General features: G+C 43.3%; 2 protein-coding genes across 2 annotated transcripts; one reads left to right on the forward strand and one right to left on the reverse strand.

Annotated features, from left to right (window-relative positions):
* Positions 1 to 328: 328 nt before the first annotated feature.
* LOC142813838 (uncharacterized) lies at positions 329 to 4,802 on the forward strand. Its single transcript, XM_075891795.1, has 4 exons — positions 329 to 409; positions 909 to 989; positions 2,252 to 2,622; positions 4,306 to 4,802. The coding sequence occupies exons 1-4, from the start codon at positions 368 to 370 to the stop codon at positions 4,472 to 4,474; spliced, it is 663 nt and encodes a 220-aa protein (XP_075747910.1). The 5' UTR covers positions 329 to 367; the 3' UTR covers positions 4,475 to 4,802.
* An 8,860-nt stretch (positions 4,803 to 13,662) lies between these two features.
* On the reverse strand, positions 13,663 to 25,736 carry LOC142813839 (uncharacterized). The gene is made up of 7 exons (XM_075891796.1): positions 25,471 to 25,736; positions 21,957 to 22,116; positions 20,280 to 20,425; positions 19,845 to 19,947; positions 18,622 to 18,783; positions 15,856 to 15,966; positions 13,663 to 14,014 (listed from the first exon to the last, which is right to left on the reverse strand). Exons 1-7 carry the CDS (start codon positions 25,722 to 25,724, stop codon positions 13,853 to 13,855), a joined length of 1,098 nt encoding a protein of 365 aa, XP_075747911.1. The 5' UTR covers positions 25,725 to 25,736; the 3' UTR covers positions 13,663 to 13,852.
* Between the last annotated feature and the right edge of the window lie 2,087 nt (positions 25,737 to 27,823).

Genomic DNA, 27,823 nt, shown 5'->3' on the forward strand with positions numbered 1-27,823 from the left:
ACGACCGATGTTACGTGCACAAACGTGCTTTTTCTTGAGACATGCATCGCTAGAATTGTGCCCGGGGTTCGATTGCGCAGTCGCATTCTACACTTGAAGGCGAAGCTTAGGTATACTTGAAATTTTTCTTGTAATGTGTCGCTGCAATAGAATATTGCAGAAATTTCACCTAGATCACGAAAGAATGGTTTAATAACCGTTTCGGGATGTCGTTTATATTTGTTTCATTATTAACCTATTTTTGTGACGTTCTTTACAATATTCTTGATTATACATATTCATTGGTTTCTGCTACTAATCCCCCTTCTTGACGCGGGGAACGCTTGAAGTCACTTATCATCGACATCAGCCTAAATTTCTCGTCAATATGACCGCGATTACGCTGAGAAGCTTTTCGTCCGGGCGCAACGTAAGTAGGAATTTTTTTTTTTACCAGCCGGGAATATTGGGAGTAACAACAAACGTAGAAGCGCTGCTGCCTTCCAAGACTCCAAGTGTGGAATAGCAGGATTTAGCTTTATCGTAAAGGGCCCCGGTAGCACGATAAAATAATGTACTAAATGGCCCATGGTCTCAGAGCGCTGTCAACAGCCTCAATTTTCTTTCCTTGTATGCAATACTGGCAAAAACTAAAAATTAATATGCAAATAGAGCCATTGATTAAAGATAGACCTGAAGGCCGAATTGTATGTAGCTGGCAAATCTTCGTTTGTGGTTGCGTTGCGACTCTTTAATATCTCACAATCGCGCTGTCTCGTTTTTTTTTATTCTTTACACCTCCATGCTTCAAACATTTACCTTTACGATATGCGACCTCACACGTTCTTCTACATACAGGTTTGAACCGAACGTATAGTCTACTGTTTGTTCAGCTCTCCTTTATTCATGCTCACTGATATTTCTTGCAGGCTTCAAAGAGAACATACGATGTAGCAAGCCGAAGAGATGGGAAGCGATTCAGTGTATGGCCGGAGATCCATAAGGCACACGTAAGCATTTTTTTGAAATATTTTCAAACGTAAGCAACATTTTACCTTGTGTACGTACTTGTTTCATGCGGCGTTGTCACGACTGCTGCACTGACGCTGTAATTCTCTACTCCCCGCACCACTGCTCACTTTGAAACTTGACCAATCACCTGTCGTAACATGGTTATGTGAGACGTGTTCAGTTTTTGTCGGGGCCTCCAATATCTGCTCCGAGGGCTCAATGCCGGAGACAATCTTAAAGTTGGCGCTTATGTAAAAGAGTTGTGGCATCATATGCACCCTAAAATGAAAAATGGTTCTGCGCCTAAGCGAAGGAAACAGGGTATTGTAGAAACAGAATGGCATGAAGGTGAAACTTTTAACCAAAAGTGTGGAGAAGGCATATGCGATGTGGAATCTCCATTGAATAAGCGCCGGAACGTTTCGGGAATGTGCCATCACGGAGATCGTTATATCAACGTTTGTGGTCTACGAGAGTTTTGGAGAGAAAAATACGCTATTTTTCCATATTTGGAGTGTTCTATTGTAAACGTTCACTGACAGAACGGAACGAAACGTCATTAAGAGGTTGAGAGAGAGCGGCACACGATTGGTTGAGGCTCCTCTGACAGTCAGACGTGAGAATAGCAACCAGAAACAGCTGCGCTGTCAATCACTTTGGTAGGGTGGCTAGAAGCCTCCCATATTTTAGCCATCCAACATGGCACAGAACAGGTGAAAATTAGGCAGAGGCCCTGTTCCATCTGATAGTACAGGTAAAAATGGTCTCCGGAGGACTTGGATGGGCTAGAAACATAATTGCCTTAGGCGGAGAAAGGAATTAGGCTGCGTTGCGTCGTTCGTACTACAATCCCCCACCAATACTAATCGAAAATCGTAGCCAGAGCTTACCACTGAAAAACTAAAAAAAAGACGACAGCACGTAACCACCCCTCAAAACTCAAAGACTCATAAATTGTCAAAGTGATCGCGCACTTCAATTTCCACCTTTCTAAAACAATGCTTGCAAGTGTTGATGTTGAGTTACAATAGTAACAAATTTCTTCGTGCATTAAAAGCTTTTCTGAATTCTCCCAGCTCAAAGACATTTCCACCGGAACATTTATTTCTCAACGCGTTGTGGCATTGCGTCCACTCTGTCCACTCCCCTTCATTTTTTCTCTCTTCTTTACTATTCCCTAATTATTACGATCCGGTAAATAGACTACCACTAAGTTCCTATTAGAGAGTAACCTTTATTGTTTGTTCGACTCATTACGCAGAGGCGTTCCGTCTCTTTGGACGATCTCTCGGCGTCCCCTTCGCCTCACATAACGCCGCTGCTCGATTCTCCCACCCCGAAGAACGCGGGCCAGGTATTTCGTCGCCGCTGGCAGCACCTGGAACGCGGAGACTTCGACGATGGCGACGAGTGCGTGTCCGAAGCCCACTGGGCCATCGTGGCCGCCGTCGTGTCCTCAACGAGCATCGTGATCGCCTTCTTCGTGTTCGTCGCGCTTGCGTTCCACGCTCGTGCCAACGTGGTCGCGGTCAGGCACCGTGCCGGCAGCCGGCTGGAATCAGGCGACCCCGTACACACCCAGGTCGTCACCTACGGCGTGAACTTCACTGCGCCTCTTCCGCAGTCAGACAGGTCAGCGGCAATTTGGCGCTTCTAATGAACAATCATTACTCGAGTTCCAGCATTTATTAAACCATATAAACTGCATGAATATATTTATTTATTCATAATAATGTGTGAGGGTTTAGGTCTCAAAAGCCCCATATGATTACGAGAGACGCTGTGGTAGAGGATTCTGGAGTGTTCTACACCATCTGGTGTCTTTTGCGTGCACTAACATCGCACAATAGACGGGCCTCTACTATATTGCCTCCAAAATCTTAACTCAATATGCGTTAATTTTTTATGTATTTGTATTTAAAGCAAATTAACACTGTTAGTGCAACGGGAGCTTTCTTTAATCTATGGCTGCAACACATAGACTTTCAATGACGAGGGCATCAAACACTGTAGACCACTTTGAATGCTCTAAGTATATTAGAAAATAGATAGCGCGCAATCTGGTTGGTTACCAGACCAATTACATAATTCAGTAATGTTCATACCTACAGTGTAAATTTTCGAGTTGTCTGGGAAGCACTTACATGGAAACCAATATTATATTTTTGGAAACCTCTATATTTCTATTTTGGGGCCGACATGTTGCCTTGCGTCAGGTAGCCCTATCTTACTCAATACGTTTTTAATACTTACTGACATTCGGTGACCTTGGATCAAGTGGGATAAAGCGTACACGCAAAAAAATTTGTTACAAGTTAGCGCCTTGTTCTATCTTTGCGTTTTCCTTCCTCTCCTCGTCGATATTGGAGTTTCAAGTTTTAAGTTTTAAAATCTATCTATCTATCTATCTATCTATCTATCTATCTATCTATCTATCTATCTATCTATCTATCTATCTATCTATCTATCCATCCAACGTTTGTGTCAATAATCATGAAAATGTAGTCAGCTCCACTAGTTAGTAAGTATACATACTGAAAGGCAGGTTGTGAAAACGCGGAAAGGAGAAAGAAGCCACGACGCCAAAAACACCGACTAACAACTGAAGATTCACTCAAAGGTGGAAAGAAAAGAAGGCACAAAAACTTATCTACGCATGCCCATGCAATAGGCCAACCTATCAATCTGGTGCACCTGGGGGTCTACATGAAAGGTAACCGTTGAGGCATTTGATTTCATCATCTTGCAAGTTAATCGACCGTGGGCTCACGTAGGTGCTACCACCATTATCGATATGTCATGCTTCAATCATCCGGCATGTTTCGTGACTTCTCTGTCGGTACAAAATTGCGCATTCATTTAATTTTGGTGGGCATTTACACTCTCTTATTCTCCAATAATCTCTGGTTAATGTAACGGCCTGTCGTACGTAGAAGCGACCACAGCGCAAAGAAACCTTGCACACCACACTAGTGCGGCAATCAGTGTATTTTTTGGTGAATTTTACGAAATAAATATGGGGCCAATTCTTTCCTTTTATTCGCTCATTATTTCTCTGCACTACAGGACGGCCTTCACCTAGCTTATTGAAAGCCGTAAGAATAGCACTAACGTCCTATGTAGTACTTCCCTCTTCCTTTATTCTGTGAGATACACTAGAAGTTTACGGTACATCTACGACGCGTTTCTTCCGAATGGCGTTTGTGGTGCCTTGACTCTTATCTGGTGTCGGTGTTTGCACACCCTGTTTTTTTTTTATTTTTGAGTAAGTTGAATGGCTAATTCATGTGCTTTCCTAACCTCTCCACAATACAGACTTCAGATGTACCCTAAAATGGTGGTCATCAGGAACGCAGAGGAGCGGTGCTCGGCAGCGGCAACGACGAACACATCAGCGATAGCATCATTTACTACGGTCCCTTCCACAGAAGTTGCGAACTCAAGTCTTTCGTGGACTGATTGCAAGCCACCTGAATGCGAATGAAGAGACTCGCCGAAAGAAAGCCAGTTTCTTCGCGGTGGTTGTGTTTTCTCACAATGTTAAAATTGTGTTGAACACATAGCGAAGGCTCTTCCTTGTCACAGCTCTCGCTGTTATTTCTGGCATTAGAATATAGTGTCAATGACCCATTACCTCACTCTATATACTGTTTTACTATGATATTTGAAACGATTAAATGTATAGGATATTAATGTGTTTCAGTGTATACGGCATCGATGCGTAGATTACGTTTGCGCTTTTTTGAAATATATAAATATGGCAGAATAAATTTATTGTCAGATGTCGACACTTTAATGCTAAAGTTTTATGCTGAAACCACACCAAGTAGCCCCGGGCATTCCCAACTACAAAGTTCGGACAATTCAAGAAGTTCTTTAAATTACCGTTACAAAACTCGTTTAGGAGATACCAACGTCGGCATCGTTGGCGGCGTCGTTCGATATTAGTGAAAAATTATCTTGTCCGTGACCGAAGAAATGGAAGAATATACAAATAAAATGCCAAAGTTTTGGGCAGAAGTTAGAATTCAAGAGAGGTTATATGCATGTAAAGCAAATGTCCCACCACAGAATTATGTTATTCCTTCGTTTTAATAAATGTGTTTTGTTGAATCTACTTAGGATAAAAACAGCAATATGAATGCCATGAACCGACATAAGAGTCTTCATAAGACATTCATGGTGTATGGCTGACGCGGCGAATTACGCAAGATGTCGAAAAATGTGAGTTTCGCAACGAAGGAGTGTTCTAAAGACCCACGAGTTACAAAGGGCTCAGACGTAGTCAATCATTTCAGTCAGCGAATTTACAATAAAACTGAGAGCTTAGGAGACTTGCGCGTTGCCTTGCGAACGCCTAGTGGTCTCTTCGATGATTTGCAAAAGAAATTATTGTGTTGTAGTGGGCAATTAGCAGCATTACTTCCAGTAGCCATGATAGGATACTTCGAAGCGGACACATGCACAGTCATACGTTTTCCTATAACATGATCAATTAGTCATTATACCAGATTCTTAAAATACAAGAAATGGATGCAATATTTTCTTTCCTAGCTTTTTTCGCCTTTCTGGCGCTCTTCGTTACTCACCAGCAGTTATTTTCGTTGAATATATAGAGAATATTATGGTGAGTGCCACTGTTTTGGGTTGGTAAGCTTTGTGTTTTGTATCCTTAACTAAACGAACAGTGTTACGGTAGATGCATAAGATTTAACACAGTTGGGTTGATGCATACGTGCGATATCTTAATAGGCTCGACACCTTGTGCTGGAATTGTCACGTTTAGTGAATGGTAATTAGCTATTGGCACGAAGGACTTCTTTTTTCTATACTCAACATTTGAGTAGCCAGCTTGACATCTAAAACACTAATTGCTGTAATTAACGATGATTTCAGTTTCCAGAAAACATCACATGTTTAACACCACAGAAAAAGTAACTATATGAAAGCAGCAAGCAAATATTTCATGCACCTTGTTTTTGGATGATTTCACACACCACCTTTTTTTTTTTCAGAACCCCAAGATAATCAACACATGAAAAATTTGTCGAACTGGAGTAAAGGACCGCAGAAACCCAGCTGGTTAGGTCAATGTGTTTCATTCACGTGGTTCCATCATTTTCTGAAAAGCACCGAAGATCCTTGAGCCTCCGTAAAGATCACTACCATAACGAGTTCGTCAAGTTGAAGAACATGCCATCACTGTACGACGACGAGGACTGGGGATTCAAACACGCCCCACCACAGTGGTCTAGTGGCTAAAGTACTCGGTTGCAGACCCGCAAGTTACGGGATCGAATCCCGGCTTCGGCGGCTGCATTTACGATGGAGGCGGAAGTGTTGTAGGCCCGTGAGCTGAGATTTGGGTGCACGTTAAATAACCCCAGGTGGTCGAAATTTCCGAAGGCCTCTACTACGGCGTCTCTCGTAATCATATGGTGGTTTTGGGACGTTAAACCCTACGTATCAATTAATGGAGATGCGAACCACAACCATGGAGGACGACTGGACGTCCTCGAGGAAGTGAAGAACATTGAGACACAGGAAGGCCACAGTGGACTGGGCTGTGCCGTCACTTTACTAAGTGACTGATGGCTGTTTTTTTTCTATTCGCTTCTCTTGTAAATATCTTTTTTTTTTTTCATTTCTTCCCACATTTCTTCTTTTTTTCTTATATTTTTGGTGTTAGTTTCATAAAAATATATTTTAGCACGATAGCGTTCAAGAGCTTCTTTTTCGCGGGAATTCAGGTCCACGTCGTTGGTTGTAAGCGAAAAACCATACTCTTGTGCATGAACGAAATCCCACGACCGGCGCAAATAAAATAGATACAAACTTCAGCCCAAATGAGTATTCAACTGAGGACGCATCTGTGGCAAACACATGCTCTACCTTATAAACAAGCTATTGTTAGAAAAAGATTTAAAACAGTAAAAGAAAGTTATGCAGCTGAAGGAGTCTCCTTAACGCACGTGATATTGTGGGACAGAAGCGAAGAATCGTGCCAGGTGGCAAAACATCTGAATTACGCAACGAGTAAGTGTTTAGAAGGGCCGCCAACAACAAAGCACTGCAACCTGTACACGTGTTGCCTAACCGACTATCAGTTCGTCCTTCGCTGATTCGGAATTCGAGCAGTTGAGGCATAATGGGCACTTGACGATTAGATTTGCTGTATACAATCGCCAATGGTTAGAAATGGCCGATACAACGTACACAGTCGTTCATTTACTCACGGCATGGTTGAGGCATGCACCGAGAACGAAAGCTGGAGTACCGAATGAGAAGGCGATGCCCACGGTGCCCCATTGTGCTATTACGTTCTATAGAGTATACTCCTGCATGGTGCCCAACTGTGCTATTACGTTCTATATAGTATAGTCCTGCATGGTGCCCCATTGTGCTATTACCTTCTACAGAGTATACTCCTGCACGGTTCCCCAGTGTGCTATTATGTTCTATAGAGTATACTCCTGAAGGAGAACCTCGAGCGTCCTCCAAATTTTCGAGATATTGCCACAAACAGCTGGCACTCTTGCGCCAAAGGAAAAAGTAGTTGCTGTAGGCGGTGAATTCATCGCACAGCTTTTCTTCTTCTTTCTTTCTCTCTTTATTAGGGCGAAGCTTCTTAATGTCGAGACAAGGCGATGAAGAACAAACGCGTTCCGGACTATACTTTCTCTTTCTGCCATGGAGAAAAACAATCGTGACAGCACGCTCATCCGCGAAAGGCCCTCGCAGTGTGGACCCTTACGATGACGAATGAAACAACATTGTATATTCTGTACACACGTGTTGTCACCCCTTTGCGTGTTTGAATAGACAATGTACGGGTGATACGCGGTCACCTGAATGATCCCCTGAGGCTTCGCCCACTCATCGTCATTCACTTCATGGATATGCTGGGATTTTTCAGGGGCGAAGCTCCTTAAGGCAATGGTCTGTACGTCCTCGACGTATGTAGTAGTTGGTAGCCCTCTCTAGTTTGGTTCTTGTAGTGTTCACTAGATGACGGCACTTGTATATGATGATAAGACGTGAGATGGTATAGAACTAGATGGCGGTACTTGGAGTGTTCACTAGATGAACGGTCGGATGGACGGATGGACGGACAGCCGGACAGACAGACAGCCGGACAGACGGACAGGCAGACTGTTTATGGTTTACAAGTAAAACCCTCCGTAGCTTTGGTTGCCCATCATCATCATTCACTCTGTGGATATGCTGTGATTTTTTTTCAATATTTACACATCAGTGTAATTTCAAAGTCTTGACAAAGTGCCACCTTTTATACTGTATTCACAGTTTTATTTACACCTACTGTTAAAACATCGTGAGGCTGTTGTATACGAGCTTCCCTCAGCTTGCATAACTTTGGTATTATGCTCGTAGGTTAAAATTATTCGCAATGCTCCTTTGCTAAAGCTTCTGAATATATTTTTCCAACAGAATGCTGTAGAATTCTTGAGCTGTTGTAAAAATAGTTACTATACAATATTAAGGTTGTTTTCTTTAAGCTAACTGTTAGGTCAGTTTCAGAAAGCCTCCTTATTCCTCCCCTCGCCGCAATTTCTTTCTCCTTTCCTTTATTTCTAGTTAGGAGCGTCTTTTGCTATCCTCCTTCGGCGTTTAGGACTCCAATGCCGGAGTTGAAGCAACACCACCTAGACTACTGACAAGGCCCCTCCAGGGAGAGCGTGACGTCACGCTAGTTGCCCACCTGCACCCCGGCCGTCGTCGCCACTCGTTCTCGTTATATCTGCTGTGGGCACTTATTGAAAGCCGGTGTTTCTTTTTTTTGTTCTTTTTTTGTTCCTGCGCGGTCTGCATTTGTTCACGCCTGCCTTTACACTTTAGTGATCAAACTGTAATAGTCAGAAATGCATTTGTAGAAGTGGTTTTATTAGGACGAAAGGCTAAAACCATCCTACCTCGTTTCTTGTTCAAAGTTTTTATTTTTCTGTCAGCTGCCTTTTTTTGTGTGGTGCTTTAGATGGTGTCATTTCGAAGTCTACAAAAGTTGCTCAGAGCGACAATTGTTGCAACACGCACTACATGCCGCACGATAGTCTCAGTGGTATGGCCATTTTCACAAGTCTCTAGCTCAACATCTCCTAGCAGTGATGTGGTAATGGAGCTTACAATGCCACGTTGGTTGTTCGACGCGAGGAGCGCCTTTGCATTTTCTCCCTTGGTGAGCTTTTCGACAACAAGCGTTGTCACCAGCACCATGTGCACAGTACATGACTGCGGAAACTTTAAGCTTCCTATTGACAAGTTGTCAATCATTGTGTTACCTTCCACATCTATGTTACTGCTCTCCAGGACGAGCACGCTGCTGCAAAATGCGCATGACAGCTTCTTCAGAGCTGAATGAGCACAATATCCAGTGATATAAGCAACGACCTTCATGTCATGCTTTGGGTTGGAAATTTCATCATTTGAGATGTGAACAGAGAAGTTATGTTGTGATACTTCTGTGTCACTTTCGCTGCTGATGTCTGGCTGCGGAAGCATCAGCAGCTTTTGCAGACGAATTTTCTTTTTAGACTCCAGAAGCTGCCTCACGGAAACATGATATTGTGCACCAGCAAGCTGACGGTAGCGACCGAAGCGACCTTCAAGAGTGTCAGTTTGAACTTTTCCCAGCAAGACATACTTGAATTTCAGTTCTTCTAAACAGCACCGCGACAGTTCAACAAGGAAGTAGCAAGTGAGTCACAACGCAGAATGTGTTTCCCTTGTCAAGCAGCCACGGCTCATGTTGACGCTGCTCCAAGCACCCAGCCTGTCTACCATGCCACTAAAGAAAACCAGCTGTTGATCCACCGTAGAATTCACTGGATTTTGAAGGGTGTCGTTCAGTCGGCGACCTTTCGAAGGGGTCTTCACGTTGACGATTTTCTACCACGTCGATATGATGTTTATGAAGAGAGCTGTTGAACTGGCACATGTGGTTTCAAGGGTATCGCCATGCGTCTCAAGTGCATTTGATACAAACGGATTAGTGACATTTAACACCAACTTTACATTTTGTCTCTCCATAGGTGTTGGATTGATTGCCTTGGAATTTAGCTTGTAGCCAAGCTTGAGAAGCGATGTCTGCTTCAGTGCATACAGCTGCCGTACGGCTTCAAATGATGCTGCTTTCATTCTGGGCAGCCCGTAGGGCAATATTCCTGACAGGCTCACTTCAGGAAAATAAAAGCATATTCCTTCGTTTTTTTTTTATTCATCCAGTTGTTCCTGATGCATTTCAGTGTGTGCACAGGGTCTACGACATAAAACAGAGGCCGATTGTTGTCGGCTGGATGAGGATATAGAATGCTTGCTTCCTGTTTCTCTGAGAAAAACGACATCATTTGCCGGTCGAGGGAATTGTTGTCGGTAATTAACGCAATGACCCTGAGGCCCATAGATTGCACTTCTAAAATTACTTTCTTGCAGAACTCATGCAGAGTTTCGGCGGTCATTTTAGCAACAGGAAGAATGTGAAGCACATCTTTGTTTGATGACAAGAGCGACTGAAGCATGAAAACATGAGCGGTTGTGGCTGCCTCTTGAGAATTGGCTGCAGATCCAACAATGCTGCCCCCTTTATAATCGAAGTATGGCTTGATATGAATTTTATCAACCATTAGCGTCACCGTCTTTTCGTGCGGCTGCATGCACTTCACTCTTTCTCGAATGTAGGAGAGGAAGTTCGCTTCGTTTTGCTCCTTCAGTGGATCGCCTTCATACTTAGAACAAACGCGGCGCAGGGTTGAAGGATGGGGTAAAGTCAACGTCGACGCTGATATGGCAAAGTTATAGGCGTGCGGAGATATGGAGTGCAGGATGCTAGAAAACACTAATGTTCCAGCACTGTAGCGACGAATGGGGGCAGCGAGTGCGAGAGCTATTTGCTCATTTAGCAAACGAAACAAAGCACTGTGTTCTTCGGTCGTGTCACTGTCTTGGGACAGTTCATTCAATAAGGAGCCGATATGCTGCAACACTGACGCTGTTTTCGACGGACTTGCCACTTCAGGCGTCTCAGTCATGTGGTTTTCCAGCTGCTGGAGCATTGAGGACAACGTCCGGATGTCGCGCACTGCGTCTGAAACTGCGCCTCCGCAAGGTAATGAAACCAGCTTGATCATACCTGCTGAGACTGCAAGTGAGAGATCAGCAAGCAGAGTGACGGAAAACCTCACGTGCGGTGAATGATTATCTTCGATGCGAAGAAACATCACACAACGATCGTTGGCCTTGATGGTCCATAAATCATTACTGCATACAGCAGAAAGCTTGCCTCTTAAGTGTTCGAAAGAGGACGCAGCATTTCTCTACTCTTCGCTTTTTTTGCGCATATAAAGTCCTTAATCGCTTTTCTCAAGGCCTCGTCTTCCATTCGAGCTCGTTTCGAGACAGGAGATTCTCTACGATTGCGATTCGTGCTCAGGTAGGACGGACAGTTCGGAAACACCGATGGTATATCATCTGACACTAGGCGCACCCGCTCGCTGTCGACTGTCAATGTCCGTCCCGACGCTGCGTCGAAATGTGACAGCTTTGTGATGAAGTCAGCCTCGAGGAAGTGGAGTTCGCAGACCTGCGCCAAGCATAACAGTGACTTCATTACTTTCATACGAAACGGGCTAATGGGAACTTTGACACGAGCCTGAGTATTTTTGTTCTATTTTACCGCACTGCCCTACCTGAAGCGCGACAAAACTACCATCACCACTCACGATACTGGCTCCGTTCAACAGTAACAGAGCCCGAACGCCAGTAATGCGATAGAGCCGGTAAGACAACAAACTTCAGCAGTTTCTCACCTTGGAGTGTATACTTGGTGTGAGATCCTTTCGCGGAATGGCTTTTATCCAAGACTTCTTCCGACCTTCATCCTTGGGGAATGCGAAAACACGCACTTTGGGACTACTTTCATAATTTCCGCGGCACCCGGGAACATAACAACGTCCCATGTCGCACTGATCGATGTGTAATCACATACTCACAAATACAACACCAATAAAATAGGACACGTGGGAACGGACGAAGACTCAGAGCAGTGCGGTGCAGCACCAAGCCTAACGCAGTCTAACCAGCGAAGCAGGTAGCGATGAAAGGCAAACCTGTCGTGGTTTGTCCGCCGTTCGGGGTAAAAAAGTGCGCAGGGTGACCAACACCACCACCTGAGCGACGCGTCCTCGGCCACTGGACAGTCGGTGATATGCCCGGGGAGGGGTTGAGGCTGCCACCCAGAATCCGGCGAAGGACGACTCTTGCGACGCATCTCACGAACAAGTAGAAGATGCGTTTAATTTACATATTTGCAAGAGAAGCACATTGCAACGAGAGCGTCAACGCGCCTTTCCATCACAAGGGCCCAGAGCGCACTCGAGACGAGCGGGCCAGCGAAGTCCAGAGAGAAAGCGACGCTGATGTGTATTTCCAGCGGCGCACACAGACGCCTCCCGCGTTCCTGCAGGACGCGGACAGCGTTTGACCGTTACGCCGATGAGCATCCCTTGCAAGCCACCCCCTTGCTGTGCCGGTCATAACATCGGACAGCTAGCGTGACGTATGCTGTCTGGAGAGAGGGGTATGAACGGGCCTTGTGAATAGTCTAGGTGGTGTTGGTTGAAGGATTAGAGCACAGTAATAGGCAAATATCTTTTTTTAGATGCGGAGCATCTTATACTCGCGCCTTGTAGTGCGCCGTCCGCACCGCTTCTCGAACATTCGACAGCTGACGCGCGCGCATGCGCCGTCGTGCCGTCGCCCACTCTTCCACCATCTGTGCATCCCTTCCTCCTCTACACACCGCGCGCGCTTCACTCCTCCACCATCTGTGCACCCTTCCTCCTCTACACACCGCGTTCGACATCTACAATTCTCCTGATTCTCCAGTGGACGCGCATGTGGCGTCGCGCTTCGAGAACATTCAACAGCTGACAGTGCATGCGCCGTCGTGCTGTATATATACTCAAGGTCGCCGCTCGCTCGCTCAGTTGCCGCTCGTCGGTTGGTTTGCACGGCGCGTCGACGTCCAAGGTCGCGGTGAAATGAATTCCAACGAATCCACAAACACAATGATCGACGTCCCTTCGACCAGCGCCGCCCTTTCGCATACGTGTGTACGTGTTCACTCATTTAACACCCCCTCCTACAACCACCTTAACCAATTTAGCCATCGACCCAAGTAAGTCGCAATTTAACACCCCATTTCACAACCACGTTAACCAATTTAGCCATCGACCCAAGTAAGTCGCACTTTAACACCCCGTTAACCAATTATATGGTCCGCATCCTCTTCAGTGTTCCCCCGAGGGAAGCTGCGGGCAATTTTTCTTTTGTTGCTCCTTTTTTGTATGCATTGGCATTTAAAAAACGCCATGTTTTCTTAATGTTATATCGTAGCCAGGCTTGTGTCATTCTCAGACGCAAAAAGTTCGAATTAAAATTTTAAATAAGAAAGGACAATAAAGGGATTCAATAAAAAAAACTCGATTCACTTCCATTTTATTGAAATTTGACAAGTTATGGCTCACTTGATTTCTAGAACTTACAGAAGCTGGCAGTGAATTTAGGTATTTATTCATCATGAACTTTTAATGGTAATATCAAAACAGATGGCACATGGCTCGCACAAAACGAGGCCATCTTTTATCTCGGTTTGGAACTTTCAGTGACAGAGAAGTTATGAAACTTCGATCAAGGCACGTCAGAAACAATGTAAAACATTTATTGTCATCGAAGTCGCCCAACGCGAGAATTTTAGTTATTACTGGCTGTTTAATTCTAACGTAAAAGTAAGCAGACAGTCAATTTTTTTGCGAATGCTGAGGTGTGTACATTCAGAATAACCACGTGGTTATACTTGGACAATAGGCTCCACCTGAGCCAGGAAGGACTTGAATTCCGAAATGCGATGAAAAGCGCCTTCTCCACAAGTGTTATTGAAGTCGTCGAAATCGACATCAAAGAGAGCCCATCCTTGCTTCTCGTGACGGTATATTTCGAAGAAGTCAGCAGCCTGCACGGAAAGCGGGCCTTATGGAGTGTATAGGTATGCATAGAAGAAAAGAATTGTGGACAATAGCTGCACAAATTTTTATAAGAAGAAACTATTGCATTTGTCTGCGTTTTCAATATGTGAAAATGGTAGTGATAGGAATTATTATTATTTCTCCAATTTTTTTACTTCAAGATTCCAAAAATGCTTTGAAACATCAAAACTTATCCTCTTTTTACATTTTGCACGATGAATATGACAAAATGCGTTGACTGCGTGTGTGGGTTAATTAAAACCACAAACAACAATTGAGTGTCTTGAAATAAAGAGCAACGGGAGAATAAAAATTAAAGCCACAAGTCATCGTCATTTTTTGCGGTCTTAACCACGGATGTCAGCGTCTTGCCGATGTCTTTACACAGATGATGCTGTAACGATTCGCCTTGCTTCTTAGGTTAACTAAACACAGTAACACTTTGGAGGTTTCAAAGCGAGGGGAACGGTACAATAGGTAAAGAAGCCATAAGGGTCATCATTTTTTATAGGGAGTAATCACGGCTGTCAGTTGACGCTGCCGTTACACACGTGCCCACGTTACACACAAAGCTACAGGCGTTACGCAAATGCTTTTTTTGTTTACTTGTAAAGTCATATTGGAACCTGAAAAATGCAATGTTAATACACATTGCACGTTAAACCTAATGCTAACTGAGCTTTTAATAATTGGGACTAACGTTCTCTGATGGTCGTACACGCTCTATCACAAAAACAATCTGCAGGAATGATTTGCTCGTTTTTTAATCTTCGTCTATATCTCTATAACTTGTGATCATATCGATGAGCTACCCAAACTGAAGTGATTGTTACTATAGTGGTAGTGTGTGCAGTGCTTCTCAATTAGAAGCATCCTTGTGTATTACACTTATTGCAAGATTGAAAGCGATGATTCCTCTGCATTGGCCCGCAACCTGAGGCCCGGAAGCCGCATAGGGCACGCGTGAGCTATTTAGCGACTCCCGGAAAATGCAGGAACCTCCACATCTATATCCTTGTCGCGTCTTACATGAACTGTAAAGAAGTTCCTTAAGTAGTAAATAAATATAGTTTGTATCCCAGTTTATGTACATTATTGTTAACGCACTTCATTTAGTTCTTCCTGCTGGACGACGCGTTGGATGAGCTTAGAAGACGCCTACAAATGCACTGGGTCCAGTCTCATCTCCTTTGGCGTATTCAAAGCGCATCCACAGCGTCATTGTCGTCAATTTGCCAATATTTTTTTCAGCGCCTGCAACGCCCCCCCCCCCCCCCTTCCTTGATTTGCCGCGGTTACTGACTCCTGATAATTATTAAACGCCTCCTGGCTTCTGTTTGACATGCAGCTATTTATGGGTTATGCAGCTGTTTTATATAGTAGCGACATGATTACTATGAAAATGCAACCTAAGTAAAGTAAAAAGGTGGGCGAGTTCTAATAGATGAATTCTTGACGCTGAAAAAGTTTCAAAATGCATTTCAATCTAATTAGCAGTTGCCAGGACGCAATTTTCGGTGTGTTGTATGGGGTATATGCTTTCAAATATGCGCACTATTGTTTTCTGTTTTTTTTCTCTTTATTATTATTCGGTATAAACAGCCGACGGTTGTTCACCATGTTTGTGCAACAGGCGATGTACAGGTGGTTGTATTATTGCCCCATGCTTTATTGAAATATTAAATTCTGCTCTCCTAACTATTGAAATGACTTCAAACTTAAACCTGTAAAGCTCGATCTAATCGGCTCTTTAGTAGAAAAATGGGCTGCTTTTGAGTTTTTACTGCCTTCATACAAGGAATAATCGATGTCAATCGCCCGAACTTACCTTTTGTTTCATGATCTCGCTGTCTTCGAATGATACAGAGTAGTTTTTGTAAGAAGCAATGCGGATTTTCCCTGGAGCGGTGAGTTCACGTACGTAATCTTGCTTGCAGTGCTGTAAATGAACACGAATAAGTTTATTTTCTTTAGATCTAGCGGTAGATTTGTTCTTCAGTATAACAAAACGAAACTGACAAGTGTAACAAAGGCCCCGCTAAACAAAGTGAGGCACACAGGCCTCGGCTCTACCTGCGAAAAGGCATATGCTTCATTACAAATAAGATAGCTTTATCAGCTATTGTCGTGGAAATTCTGACGTCAGCGCCTATAGCAATGGTTGTGACCAAAAAACTGGCGTTGCTCGCTAGCCAAAACGACGATCGACGCAAATAATAAAAATAAATGTTGCAGCCGGGATAAGAACTGCGCCTTTTGAGTGGAAGGTAGGCACTCTATCACGGACACGCGTCATTGCTTGAAACTGCTTCTAAAGATAAAAGAGAGAAAGAAAAAAATGCGGCAGATCCAACGTATCTCGGGAATCGACGTTATGCGAAGCATGCGGATGGAAGGTGGGCACGCCGTAATTTTTTTATGGAGTGACACGTCATGAAATGACGCTAAATATATGTACAAATGTCGCACGCACAGAGATAGTTTGAAGAGTTGCAGATGTTTATATACCCAGTTGTTTGCACTCGCGCAACGATGCCAACTTGAACATGCGCTATACATTTGAAACAGCAGAAGCTGATATAAAGCGCTGATGCTCGTGAGGATGCTGGCCCTGCAGACTGCTACATAAATCATTGATTGATTTGTGGGGTTTAACATCCCAAAACCACTATTTGATTATGAGAGACGCCGTAGTGGAGGGCTCCGGAAATTTTGACCACCTGGGGTTCTTTAACGTGCACCCAAATCTGAATACACGGGCCTACAACATTTCCGCCTCCATCGGAAATGCAGCCGCCACAGCCGGGATTTGATCCCACGACCTGCGGGTCAGCAGCCGAGTACCTTAGCCACTAGACCACCGTGGCGGGGCTGCTACATAAATAAACTTCAGCGCATGGTACGTAACCATAATTGACATTAACCGGATGTGACGGCTGTATCAAAGAAATACATATGTAATGTTTATAAAATTGGATAGGGGGACTGCAATCACTATTGACGTTTCACGAAGAATAGCGTCTATTTGAAATGTAGTTCCGAAACGTGGCGTAGCCCTGTGGTAGACTGCTTCATCACCACGCAGAATGCTTGAGTTCGATTCCAGCTGGGACACTGACATTTATTCTTTGCATTCGTTGCGTCGACGCTACCGATGTCAGGTATATCTTAACGCTCACCCATTGAAATTGCCCATGTGTGTTCTCGTCGTTCCTGGGTAGATATATACTGTCAATCACCTGTGGTATATACGTGCATATCAGTGGCACATTCTCGCCTGTGAATATGTGCCACTGTCTGGCGGGAAGTGTTTGATGACGTACGCGACGGGATTGGGACATTATTCATGTTGTGACCAGTTCGTATGATGATATGAGGAATATTGACGCAAGGTAGGCTGGCAACTATAGTACCCAGCACCTCCACCAGAAAATGTCACAAAGACACAGGCACGCAGGTACAAAATAGGGCGTTTACTTTCGCAACCCAAGGGCCAGAAACGCGAACACCAGAGCACGCGCACACAGATCTACTTCGTTGTCCTCTTCAGATTCTGGCTACTATAGTTGCCAGCCTACCTTGCGTCAATATTCCTCATATCATCATACTTTTTCATGCTAATTTTGGTTCGCGCCAAAATTACCATGGGGGCACCCAAACGAGAGCACCATAATGTAAGCGGATAGATAGATAGATAGATCTTGATAGATGCGCTCAAAATCGCCGAAGTTCACAAAGAAGTGCTTTGCACTGAAAAATATTTCTACATAGTCGTAAAAAAACGCGAGAAAGCGCACTGAAGGCCCACTGTTATTTGGCAGAAGCAGAGCATGTCAATTGCTCAAAACTGCGGCGTTTGAAGGCTTACCTATCATAAGGCGCTCATGTACAGTATGTGATCTTGGAGCACGCAGCTACAGTTGCGTGCCGGCAGCAGCTCGCGCAGGCGCAGACGCCTTGGTAGCGTCATGTTGAACCGCATCGTCTGCTACGGCGGGACGTGCGGTCCGCATGGTAGGGAAGCGCGTGGATTTCATTGTTACTGCCGCAACTGGTTTGATAGTCTGCCCTAAACGTTGCGCTACGCCAGCGTCTCGGCTTTTATTGACAATATTGGGACTCCAGAAACAGCATTTGGCAGTATACCTTATTTGCTCTCCCGGCACGCCGTAGTACTGAGTGCGTTTGCGTATATTTCTTTCAATGTGTGTGAACCACAGTACGCTGCGACGGGGAACACGCCATAATGAGCGTAAGATGAGTGTGGTCTTTATTTGACGCTAAAAAGAAAAAGCACCTAACCGTGACTGCCTGAAAGCCAAACGGGATTAACGGAATTAACAAATGGGAATTCTTTGAGGAATTCTTGACGAGGACGACATCCTGCCCTTTTCTCGACCAGATTTCATCACACCTGATAAAAACTCGCTAACCAGTGCCGAAATGCACGTGCGACGCGTCGTACTTAATACCTCGTCATGCCCCTGGTGCAGCAATGACGGCACTCATTCTGTATGGCTTGTCATATGTATGATAGTTGTTATGATGTTTAAAAAAAAATAATACCTTCCAGAACTGAGGACAAATGTCTCACCTCCGCAAACGAAACTTTCCGACCACAATTGGCCGCCAATACGTAATCCTCTTCAGTTGTATTTTTGTCGTAGATATACATTCCTGAACTTAGCGTATACGTAGTTAGGACAGTGATGTTTTCTCCAATGTCCGCCGCTTGTAGATTCTGTGCCGTGGATTTCTGAAGAAATGCGAGAAACGAAAAAAAAAAACGTGCCTCGAGCCATACATTTGGCGCAGCTATCATTTGAATCTTTGAAATTGGACAGCACAAAATCGACATAGGCACACCATAATCAATATTGAGATCGGTTTTTCTTCACTGTGCAGCGCAGAACTATCACTGACAGTAGTCTCGCCGGTACATTCCTACTTCGGCCTAAAACTCAAGTGTTAGTCAGCACTGGCTCACAGGTCTGACAATCTATGAGTATGTGAAAAGTAATATTGGTTTTAACAGATCACTCCTGCTTCCATGCTGCATCACTGACGCAACGACTAATGTGTCTGATATAAACCTGGCCACAAGTGAGTGGCGTTTTGTGCACGATGTCTACGGCACATGTAACGTAAGGCCGAGCGTGTTTTTTATGCTTTTTTGAGTACACTGCTTTTAAGTTGGTCCCGAAATAAATGAGCATATGAGAGCTAGTTTAAGCGGTGCGGAAAAAAGAAGTAAAGGTACAATGCACCCTACGGACGTGTTTTTTTCTTTATTTTTTAAGTCTGCGACATAAGGTAATACGTCTGGCTTTTTTTTTTCTGCACGTGCAGAGTCGGAATAAGACGCCTAAATGCAGCCGGGCACACCAATTAGCGCCTGTTCTGAGCCTCTGTGTTCCTTTTTTGTCCCAATCAATTTCGCCCTATAAAACTTTGAATAATAAGGAGCAACTAGCCTAGCAATGTATTTTGTTAGGCTATCAGTTCAATATCTCAACTTACTGAGCCCGGAACTTTAGTTTTTAATGCTTGTGTACAACGTGTGGGAATACACAACGATGGTGTTTCGAATGCCACGAGTGTTCTACTTAAAACGCTTCAACTTGAGTAATCAAACTTCCACGCCTATGCTTTGTTTACAGTCACACAACGGGCTGGCTCTTCATTTTCGTGGTTATACACTTGGTCATTACAAGAATATATCACAGATGGTCAGAAAATCTGAGTGAGAGAAATAGCTTGCACTTTGACCTCCATTTAAGGATAACTCCCAGCACATCAGCAACATAAGTTTCTTACCAGTGTAGCAGCATTGATGCGTTCTCCTTTGTACGGCCAGGAGGACCAGATTGTTGCAGTGTGAGTGTGTGTGAGGGCCACGAAGATGGTAATATCAATACTCCTGCAATACATAGTTGTATTACATTAAATTAGCATAGCTAATCATCTTTATACACATATGCCGACAGTCGCGCACACTGATGTACGTAATTAAACAACGTTATTCTAAGAAATCACCTGGCTTCATATATAAAATATTACTTCATTATACTTTTGATTGCTTGATGTTCCAGATTTATGGTGTAGTAGAAAAGGTACACAGTTGTTCGCCAGCGCTTTTGCCGTCTGTTCCTACGCCTTAATTTTGTGTTCACGCAGTTCGCTCGCAGAATCATGTTGTGGTATTGCTAAATGAACGGAACTGTTTCGTAAACTCAATTTTGACGAACTTACCTACATAAATCCTTCATGACTTCAGTGTGCCGGGCGAGCTCACTGTCATCTGCATAACTGCGGAAACGCAATCCAAGAGCCCTCTGTCGTCCATCGCTAGTCGCTTTGACACGTGGTGGCCATTGCCGCTGGAGTTTACTCAGGAGCTGTAGCGAATAGGCAAGAATGAAGTCTTACGAAGGTTTAAATGTCAAAGAAGGCTTGACAAATGTAATATATTTCTCATAATTTGTTCTGAATACCTTACGGACTACCTACAGGTTAATAATTTCCCTTAAGATTGTAGCATCTTTACTCTATAGCCGAGGGCTAATTATCTTGTTTTTTTTTGTCATTCATAATTTCCTTAAAAAGCATCTCAAGCAATGTGGGGAAAGAAAGAGAGGTGAGGGTCATTTATTAAACTCTGAGTACAGTTTAGTTGATGCAAAAGTGCGCATAGAGAGAAATATTTTTATTTCTTCCAGTGTTTTAGGCAACAGGTCTCCGTCTAATTGGTGATCAATAGCCCATGGGCACTGGCACATAGAAAAAGAAACAATGAACCATAGCTGTAACATGGATTGGCAAATACCGCTCTGTTGAACCACGTAGTATACTTATTGAAGGTTTCCATGGTTGCAACTGTAGAGAAGACTAAACAAATGACAATGTTGGGCGTCACAAAATGATTCAACTTTTATAACATTGTAGCATGCCTGTGAAATACGTTAACACGAAATAATGTGTGGGCTCGACTATGATCGGGGATGCCCAATTTCAATGTAGGTGAAATGCAGTCCACCAGGGCAATTTGATTATGGTGCATGTCGAATAACATTGGGGAATAAAGATAACGTGGTGTCCGTCACCACGCTATGCCTTGAAATGATAGCTTGTGTTGTTACGTACAATATCAGAACAATATGAAAAATTAATTGTTCAGCGCATCTGAAAAAAAAGTAAATCAGCTTCAGTTGCTGTCTAAATTGTATTCGCTGAGTTTGCGTGTGCTTGATTGGGATATCAATATTATTGGTTTTCTTGAACATAAACTAATTTAATAAATATAATCAACATTTTAATATTTTTTTTAATATTGAGCGAATAGAACTATATCCGACACGCATATTTTTTGGTAAGGGGGAATAATTGGTAATACTTCGTCACCGTAGGTAGTTCAAAACTTTATTAAGGGCATATACTAACGACTTATACAAAGAGGACAAATCGAAAGCACTTATACTTAAACTGAAAGCTTTTTTTTCGCGAAATGTGCCTAGACCAACTTAGAAAAAGCAAAGAGACAAAAAACACGAAAACTTTCATTCGAAGCTAATTATTACTCAACCACTAGTATCAAGAAATTTATCAACATAGCAAAGCAATTCTTCAGAAAGTGAAATAGACCATGCGCATACACATGAAATGGGCTCACATTACAATTCAGCTGCCTCAACAACTAAGTGCTTAGGGCTCATCCTTTTTGTACCTATCCTTAGTAAAATGTCACGCTGCCGACAATGACAAATATCATTGTTAGCAGACAATAAATAAACTATATAGCGAAATGTAGTGGGAGTGCTTTCTGCCGAGTGCTTTGAAGAAGCTTTCATTTTCGTCATGTCATTGGGATCCGGCAGCTAATAAAACTGAATTTTTCAAGCATCATTAGAGATCACAAGTGTTGCTACTCACTTGAAACAGTCGCTTTACTATCTTTTTGTCATGTGCGTAATCTTCAGAATCGACCGTGAAGTTGAGCACCCCAAAGTGTTCTATGTGTGCTTTGAAGAGGGACTGAATTTGCCTGCGAGACTTCTTGGATGCCAAGTATCTCGTCATCTGTTCGATATTTCTGCAAGCGAGAGGTACAGATGTAAACAAGATAACTGCGTGAAATAAATTGACTTCCGTGAAACTACCATTGTATAAAAAAACGTAACAAAATGACAAGCTTGCCCATTGAGAAAATGCGATATCTGGGAGTTCGAAATAGTGAAATAGCCCTAAATACATTTTTTTCATTTAATTTATTTAATTTTTATTCCTTAAAGACCTCATTGAAGAGGTATTACATAAGGGGTGAATACATACAAGAAAAACAAAACCTATGTTTCGCAACATTGAAAATTTATCTGTTAAAGTGGTCAAAAATGTTGAAGGACAGGTAATGAATGTGATGTCATTGGAAAGGCCTTTCCAGTCGGTTGCTGCACGAAAAAAGAATGAAGATGAAAAAGTGTCGGTGCGGGCACATGGGCGAGGAATCCGTTGCGGTTAACCGGTGTGACTGGAGATGCGTGTCGGGGGGAGAATGTACGGTGGCTTACCGAGGGAGCTGTAACAAAACTTGTGAAAAAGGCAAATGCTAGCAGTGCGGTGACGAGATGCGAGTGATGATAAACTGGATTCTGTTTTCAGTGCCGATATGCTAATGTCATATGAGTACTTATAATAAATAAACCTTGTAGCTTGATTTTGAAGTGACTCAAGTTGATTGATCAGATATCGTTGATGAGGGTTCCAAGTGAGGTGTGCATATTCAAATTTTGACCTGATGAGAGACTGATAGGCTAGTAGTTTTACATCTTGAGGGGCATATAACGCAGATGGCGTTTTACCAACCCGGGTCTTTTATTGGAAGATGAAATAATGTTCGTAATGTGAGTAGCCCAGGTCAAAGCACTGCAAAGGGTTACTCCTAAGTATTTGTAGGAAGGAACTAGTTCAAAGTTAGCGCAAGCAATTCGGTAAGAAAAAATAAGTGTATTTGAACGGCGGAGGAAAGAGACAGTCTTGCATTTATTAGGCTTTAGTTCCATTATACATAGGTTACACCACTCTTGCACACTTCGCAGGTCATTTTGAAGAGATGCCTTTTCGGAAACGTTAGTAATGGTACGATAAATTACGCATTTGTATGCGAACATACGGATATTAGATGATACATGCAATGGTAGATCATTATTGTAAATTATCAACAACAGTTAAACCAAGTACGGACCGTTATGATGGTAGCACTAGATATACGGTGGTAGCACCAAGTTACGGTGGTGGTAGCACTTGATATATCATTATTAACAAAGATGGATTGTGAGCGATTACTTAAGAATTCTTTATTCCATGCTAAAATATATGGATTTAGATGTAACGCATCAAGTTCTAGTAGTAGATGATCATGAGGAACTTTGTTGAAGGCTTTTGAACTATCTAAAAATATGGCGTCAGTCTGTAAGTTGTAATCCGCATTTACACGCAGGTCGTGAACAAACATGGCTAGCTGTGTTTCGCACTAAAATTCTTTCCTGAAGCCTTGCTGTGATGGGTAAAAAAAGTGGTTAGAGTCGAAAAAGGCCATGATATGTGTATAGATGATATATTCGAGAATTTTACAAGGCACACTGGTTAATGAGATGGGGCGATAATTTATTGGGGACTGTTTATTACCGGATTTGTAAATTGGAACGACCTTTCCATGATTCCAGTCAAGAGGTAGCATGCCTGTTGAAAGTGACTGATAAACAATAAACATAGATATGCGGCACAAATATGTTTCTTGTTCTTGAGAACGTTTGATGTAATATCATCCACACCAGCTGACGACGAGTGTTTTATATTGTCTATTAAGGATGAAATACCAGATGAAAAAAAATTTAATTGGTGGCATGGTACATTCAAAAGTGGCATGGGGAACAGAGAATGACACTTCAGTTTCATGAGTAAACACTGATTCAGAGGCGGTGTTGAAGACATGGGCGCATTCAGCGTCTCTTAGGACATCACCTGACTGTTTTGATAAGGTAACAAAGCGCGTGTCATGAGGGTTTATAACTTCGCCATAATTTGTTCGGGTTGTCCTTAAGCATGTTCGATAAGGCAAAGTGAAAAAAAATTGCCCGCAGCTTCCCTCGCGGGAACACTGAGGAGGATGCGGACCATATAATTGGTTAACGGGGTGTTAAAGTGCGACTTACTTGGGTCGATGGCTAAATTGGTTAACGTGGTTGTGAAATGGGGTGTTAAATTGCGACTTACTTGGGTCAATGGCTAAATTGGTTAACGTGGTTGTAGGGGGGGGGGGGTGTTAAATGAGTGAACACGTACACACGTATGCGAAAGGGCGGCGCTGGTCGAAGGGACGTCGATCATTGTGTTTGTGGATTCGTTGGAATTCATTTCACATCGACCTTGGACGTCGACGCGCCGTACAAACCAACCGACGAGCGGCAACTGAGCGAGCGAGCGCTGACCTTGAGTATATATACAGCACGACGGCGCATGCACTGTCAGCTGTTGAATGTTCTCGAAGCGCGACGCCACATGCGCGTCCACTGGAGAATCGGGAGAATTGTAGATGTCGAACGCGGTGTGTAGAGGAGGAAGGGTGCACAGATGGTGGAGGAGTGAAGCGCGCGCGGTGTGTAGAGGAGAAAGGGATGCACAGATGGTGGAAGAGTGGGCGACGGCGCGACGGCGCATGCGCGCGCGTCAGCTGTCGAATGTTCGAGAAGCGGTGCGGACGGCGCACTACAAGGCGCGAGTATAAGATGCTTCCGCATCTAAAATGAGCGTTTAGCATGACGCATAGCTTCAAGTTACGCACTTTCAGCGTCTTTGTACGCATTTCATGCATCAGGTGTGCTACGGGACTTGGCTGCGCTGAAACGCCGTTTCTTTTTATTTTCTAATCGCTTCAGTGCTTTATCGAACCAGGGTTTGGCTGAATTAGTAGAGATTGTAATTAGAGGAATGTATTGGTCTACTAACTTGTTTAGTTCGTCTTTAAAATGTCCAGTTTTTGTCTCCGGCATGAGAAGGAAAGGTGCTTTCAAATTTGGTATAAAGCTCCTTCAAGTATCGGTTAATTGAATTGCTCCATAATTTCCTTTTCCATAAACACAAATAGATTTTTTTTAACTGTTGGAGTAAAGAGAGGTTTTACCTCCAAGTCTACATGAATAACCTTGTGGACACTGATTTCGATAAGATACGTAATGGATGAGACGCCTTCAGGGTAATTCATTAGGACAAGGTCTAGAATATTTTGGCAATTACCTGTGACACGAGTCGGTTGTGTGACGTTAATGCCTATATATTGGCATTAACGCGTATACATTTCGCTACGTAAGTGCGCTACTCATAAACTCCCGGCAACCGCGGTGCTGTTTGAATGCGATATCGTTCAATGCCATTTTAGGCCATTTCTTACCGTAGCGGGAATGAGACCCCGTATCGCGTCCGCTTGGCTGCAGCCGCTTCTCGCCGAAACGGACGCCAGTTAGTTTTGTGGGCGGTGATGGCTTGCGAACCATTGGTCAGGGGGCGTAGATGTAGAGCCGTGTAGAAGAGCAGGTCACAGAGACCGTCGGGAGGGAGACGGGCGGTGGTTCCTGCCTTGCACTCGCCCACGGTGCACAGTAGAACCCTCCGGGGCGTAAGGCTAGCGAACTCTGCCTGGAGCATGGTCGAGCCATCGGTGCCCGACGTTTCCAGCGACGCTGGACGGCAGGAAACGAAGCCCTTGTAGCCCTCGTATAGAACGCGCGGTTGGGCAGTGCCATTATACTGAAGTATACATTATACCATTGAACATTCTGTTAAAACAATGTCCCCAAGTACGCCTGATGTTCTCCTTTAATCAGTTTAGGTAATCCCTTTCACCTAACATCAATGTACGAGCTGCCAACGAGATGACGATGTAGCCTGAATTACGGGATTGGACACCATGCAGTCTTTATCTATCTATCTATCTATCTATCTATCTATCTATCTATCTATCTATCTATCTATCTATCTATCTATCTATCTATCTATCTAATGAGTAGACTTTATTTGCAGGGGCCTACTTCATTGTGTATATAATATGATGTAGTTTTCTGTCAAATTATCCCTCTGAACGCGCTTTGTGGCAAGTGATTCTAGAAGGGCACTCAGCTGCTAGCCCATCCCGTTTTCCGTGCACACAACTGTAAAGAAAAAAAATAAGGAATAATAAAAACCATGTCATCCCGTGACATTCTATACAAGAGAGACTGCATACTATGAGTCGGAACAATATGATGTTTCGGGTTATCATTTCAACACCCGATCGCTTGTAAACACCTCTGTTTTGTACCAAGGGATTTAAAAACCTTTCATAATCATGTGTGGTATCTCGCATGACTAAAAATATTTAAAGAACGTTTTGCGGGTAGAGCCGACTTTCGTTACACAGCATTCCATGGCTTTTGTTATTTCTCGTGCATTATTTTTCCAGCATTCAACGTCACAAATTTTAAGAGGCCATCACATTTTCATTCTTTTTTAATGTTTTGCACTAGAGCGCACTAACTTTGATTATTTTGAAGAAAACTACCACACAATGAAGTAGGTCAGTTCTAATTAAAGCACCCCGTAAATGTAATATATTTGAAATTTGGCGTTATTGTATTCTTACCTAACACTTTTTTTCATTAAAACAATTAGGGCTTAGCTTCCTTATACCAATAATTATTTACTTAACAATTTCCTTGCTGATCTACTCACTAGTGACCAAATACTTGTAAATAAGACTGTGATATGCATCATATTGCCGTCGGTAAATCAAAACATTTATAATATCAATGAGAGTTACGTGCATCACTGCTGAAAACTGAGGAAACCAGCTCTATGAATGGCACAAATGGCATAGCGTTTCTTTGAATTTAAATGAATTTATTGCCATCAGATTATTTTAAAGGTCTACAAGCTACACATAGTTTCAATGCTTCTTGACATGTGACACACTAATATTTATCTCCACTTCCTGCTAAAAAAATATGTATACAAAGCGTTACAAAGCAGGTGGGCTGAAATGAGAAGACAAGTTGTTTGGATGTTTTTTTTTTTACCTTGAAGTAGAAAATATGTACTTATTGATTGTAAGAAATAGTGTAGTATGGCAGGCAGCGCCGGGCATAAATAATGAAGACCTGAAAATTTCATGAAGGTGCACACTTACTTGTGGTAGGCCTCGGCATGCTTTTTGTGTGCTGCGTACCATTCGAACTTCTCGTGCTATATTTGCGACGGTTGTTTAAAGGACCTTTGTTCTGGGCAAGCACGAGGGCGTCGATGGCGTTTCTTTCTCGCATTCTCACTGCTAAACACAAGACAAGAGCATAGATTTCAGACATGAGACTCCTTGGACCACTGCACACAAAGTTTAGCGCTTGACGTTCATTTATCTTCCCATTTTTTTCCAGTAGACGAAAAGCACCATCCCTGTACGCTGTTAATTTTCGGAAAACTATAAGCACTCTGCCTACCATCGGGGTTACAGTTCTGGACAGTAAGCCGGACCAGAGCGGTCATTCAGGCACAGAAGTGTTCGGTAATTTAGAGCTGCCCAAGGGCATATCGTCATCCTGCTTCCAGACGACGGCGGAACGAGCAGTTTCAGAGGGTTATTGCCTATATATTGGCAATAACGCGTATACATCTTTGTTCTATAACATTCCTTCGTTTTGTTTGTGGTATATACATATTATATGCTACCCCGAACATCGATGCGCATGACATCATCAGAAAATTGTCTGGGCCTT

This window comes from Rhipicephalus microplus, chromosome 4 (assembly GCF_043290135.1).
Source record: "Rhipicephalus microplus isolate Deutch F79 chromosome 4, USDA_Rmic, whole genome shotgun sequence".
NCBI lineage: Eukaryota > Metazoa > Arthropoda > Arachnida > Ixodida > Ixodidae > Rhipicephalus > Rhipicephalus microplus.

Coding starts and splice junctions, on each gene's coding strand:
- LOC142813839 (XM_075891796.1), bottom strand. CDS start 25,724: ATGCTCCAGGCAGAGTTCGCTAGCCTTACGCCCCGGAGGGTTCTACTG. Junction 19,948..20,279: donor GTCATGAAGGATTTATGTAG/GTAAGTTCGTCA, acceptor TATGTATTGCAG/GAGTATTGATATTACCATCT. Junction 15,967..18,621: donor GGAAAGTTTCGTTTGCGGAG/GTGAGACATTTG, acceptor GTTCATTTACAG/CACTGCAAGCAAGATTACGT.
- LOC142813838 (XM_075891795.1), top strand. CDS start 368: ATGACCGCGATTACGCTGAGAAGCTTTTCGTCCGGGCGCAAC. Junction 410..908: donor GCTTTTCGTCCGGGCGCAAC/GTAAGTAGGAAT, acceptor TATTTCTTGCAG/GCTTCAAAGAGAACATACGA. Junction 990..2,251: donor CGGAGATCCATAAGGCACAC/GTAAGCATTTTT, acceptor CTCATTACGCAG/AGGCGTTCCGTCTCTTTGGA.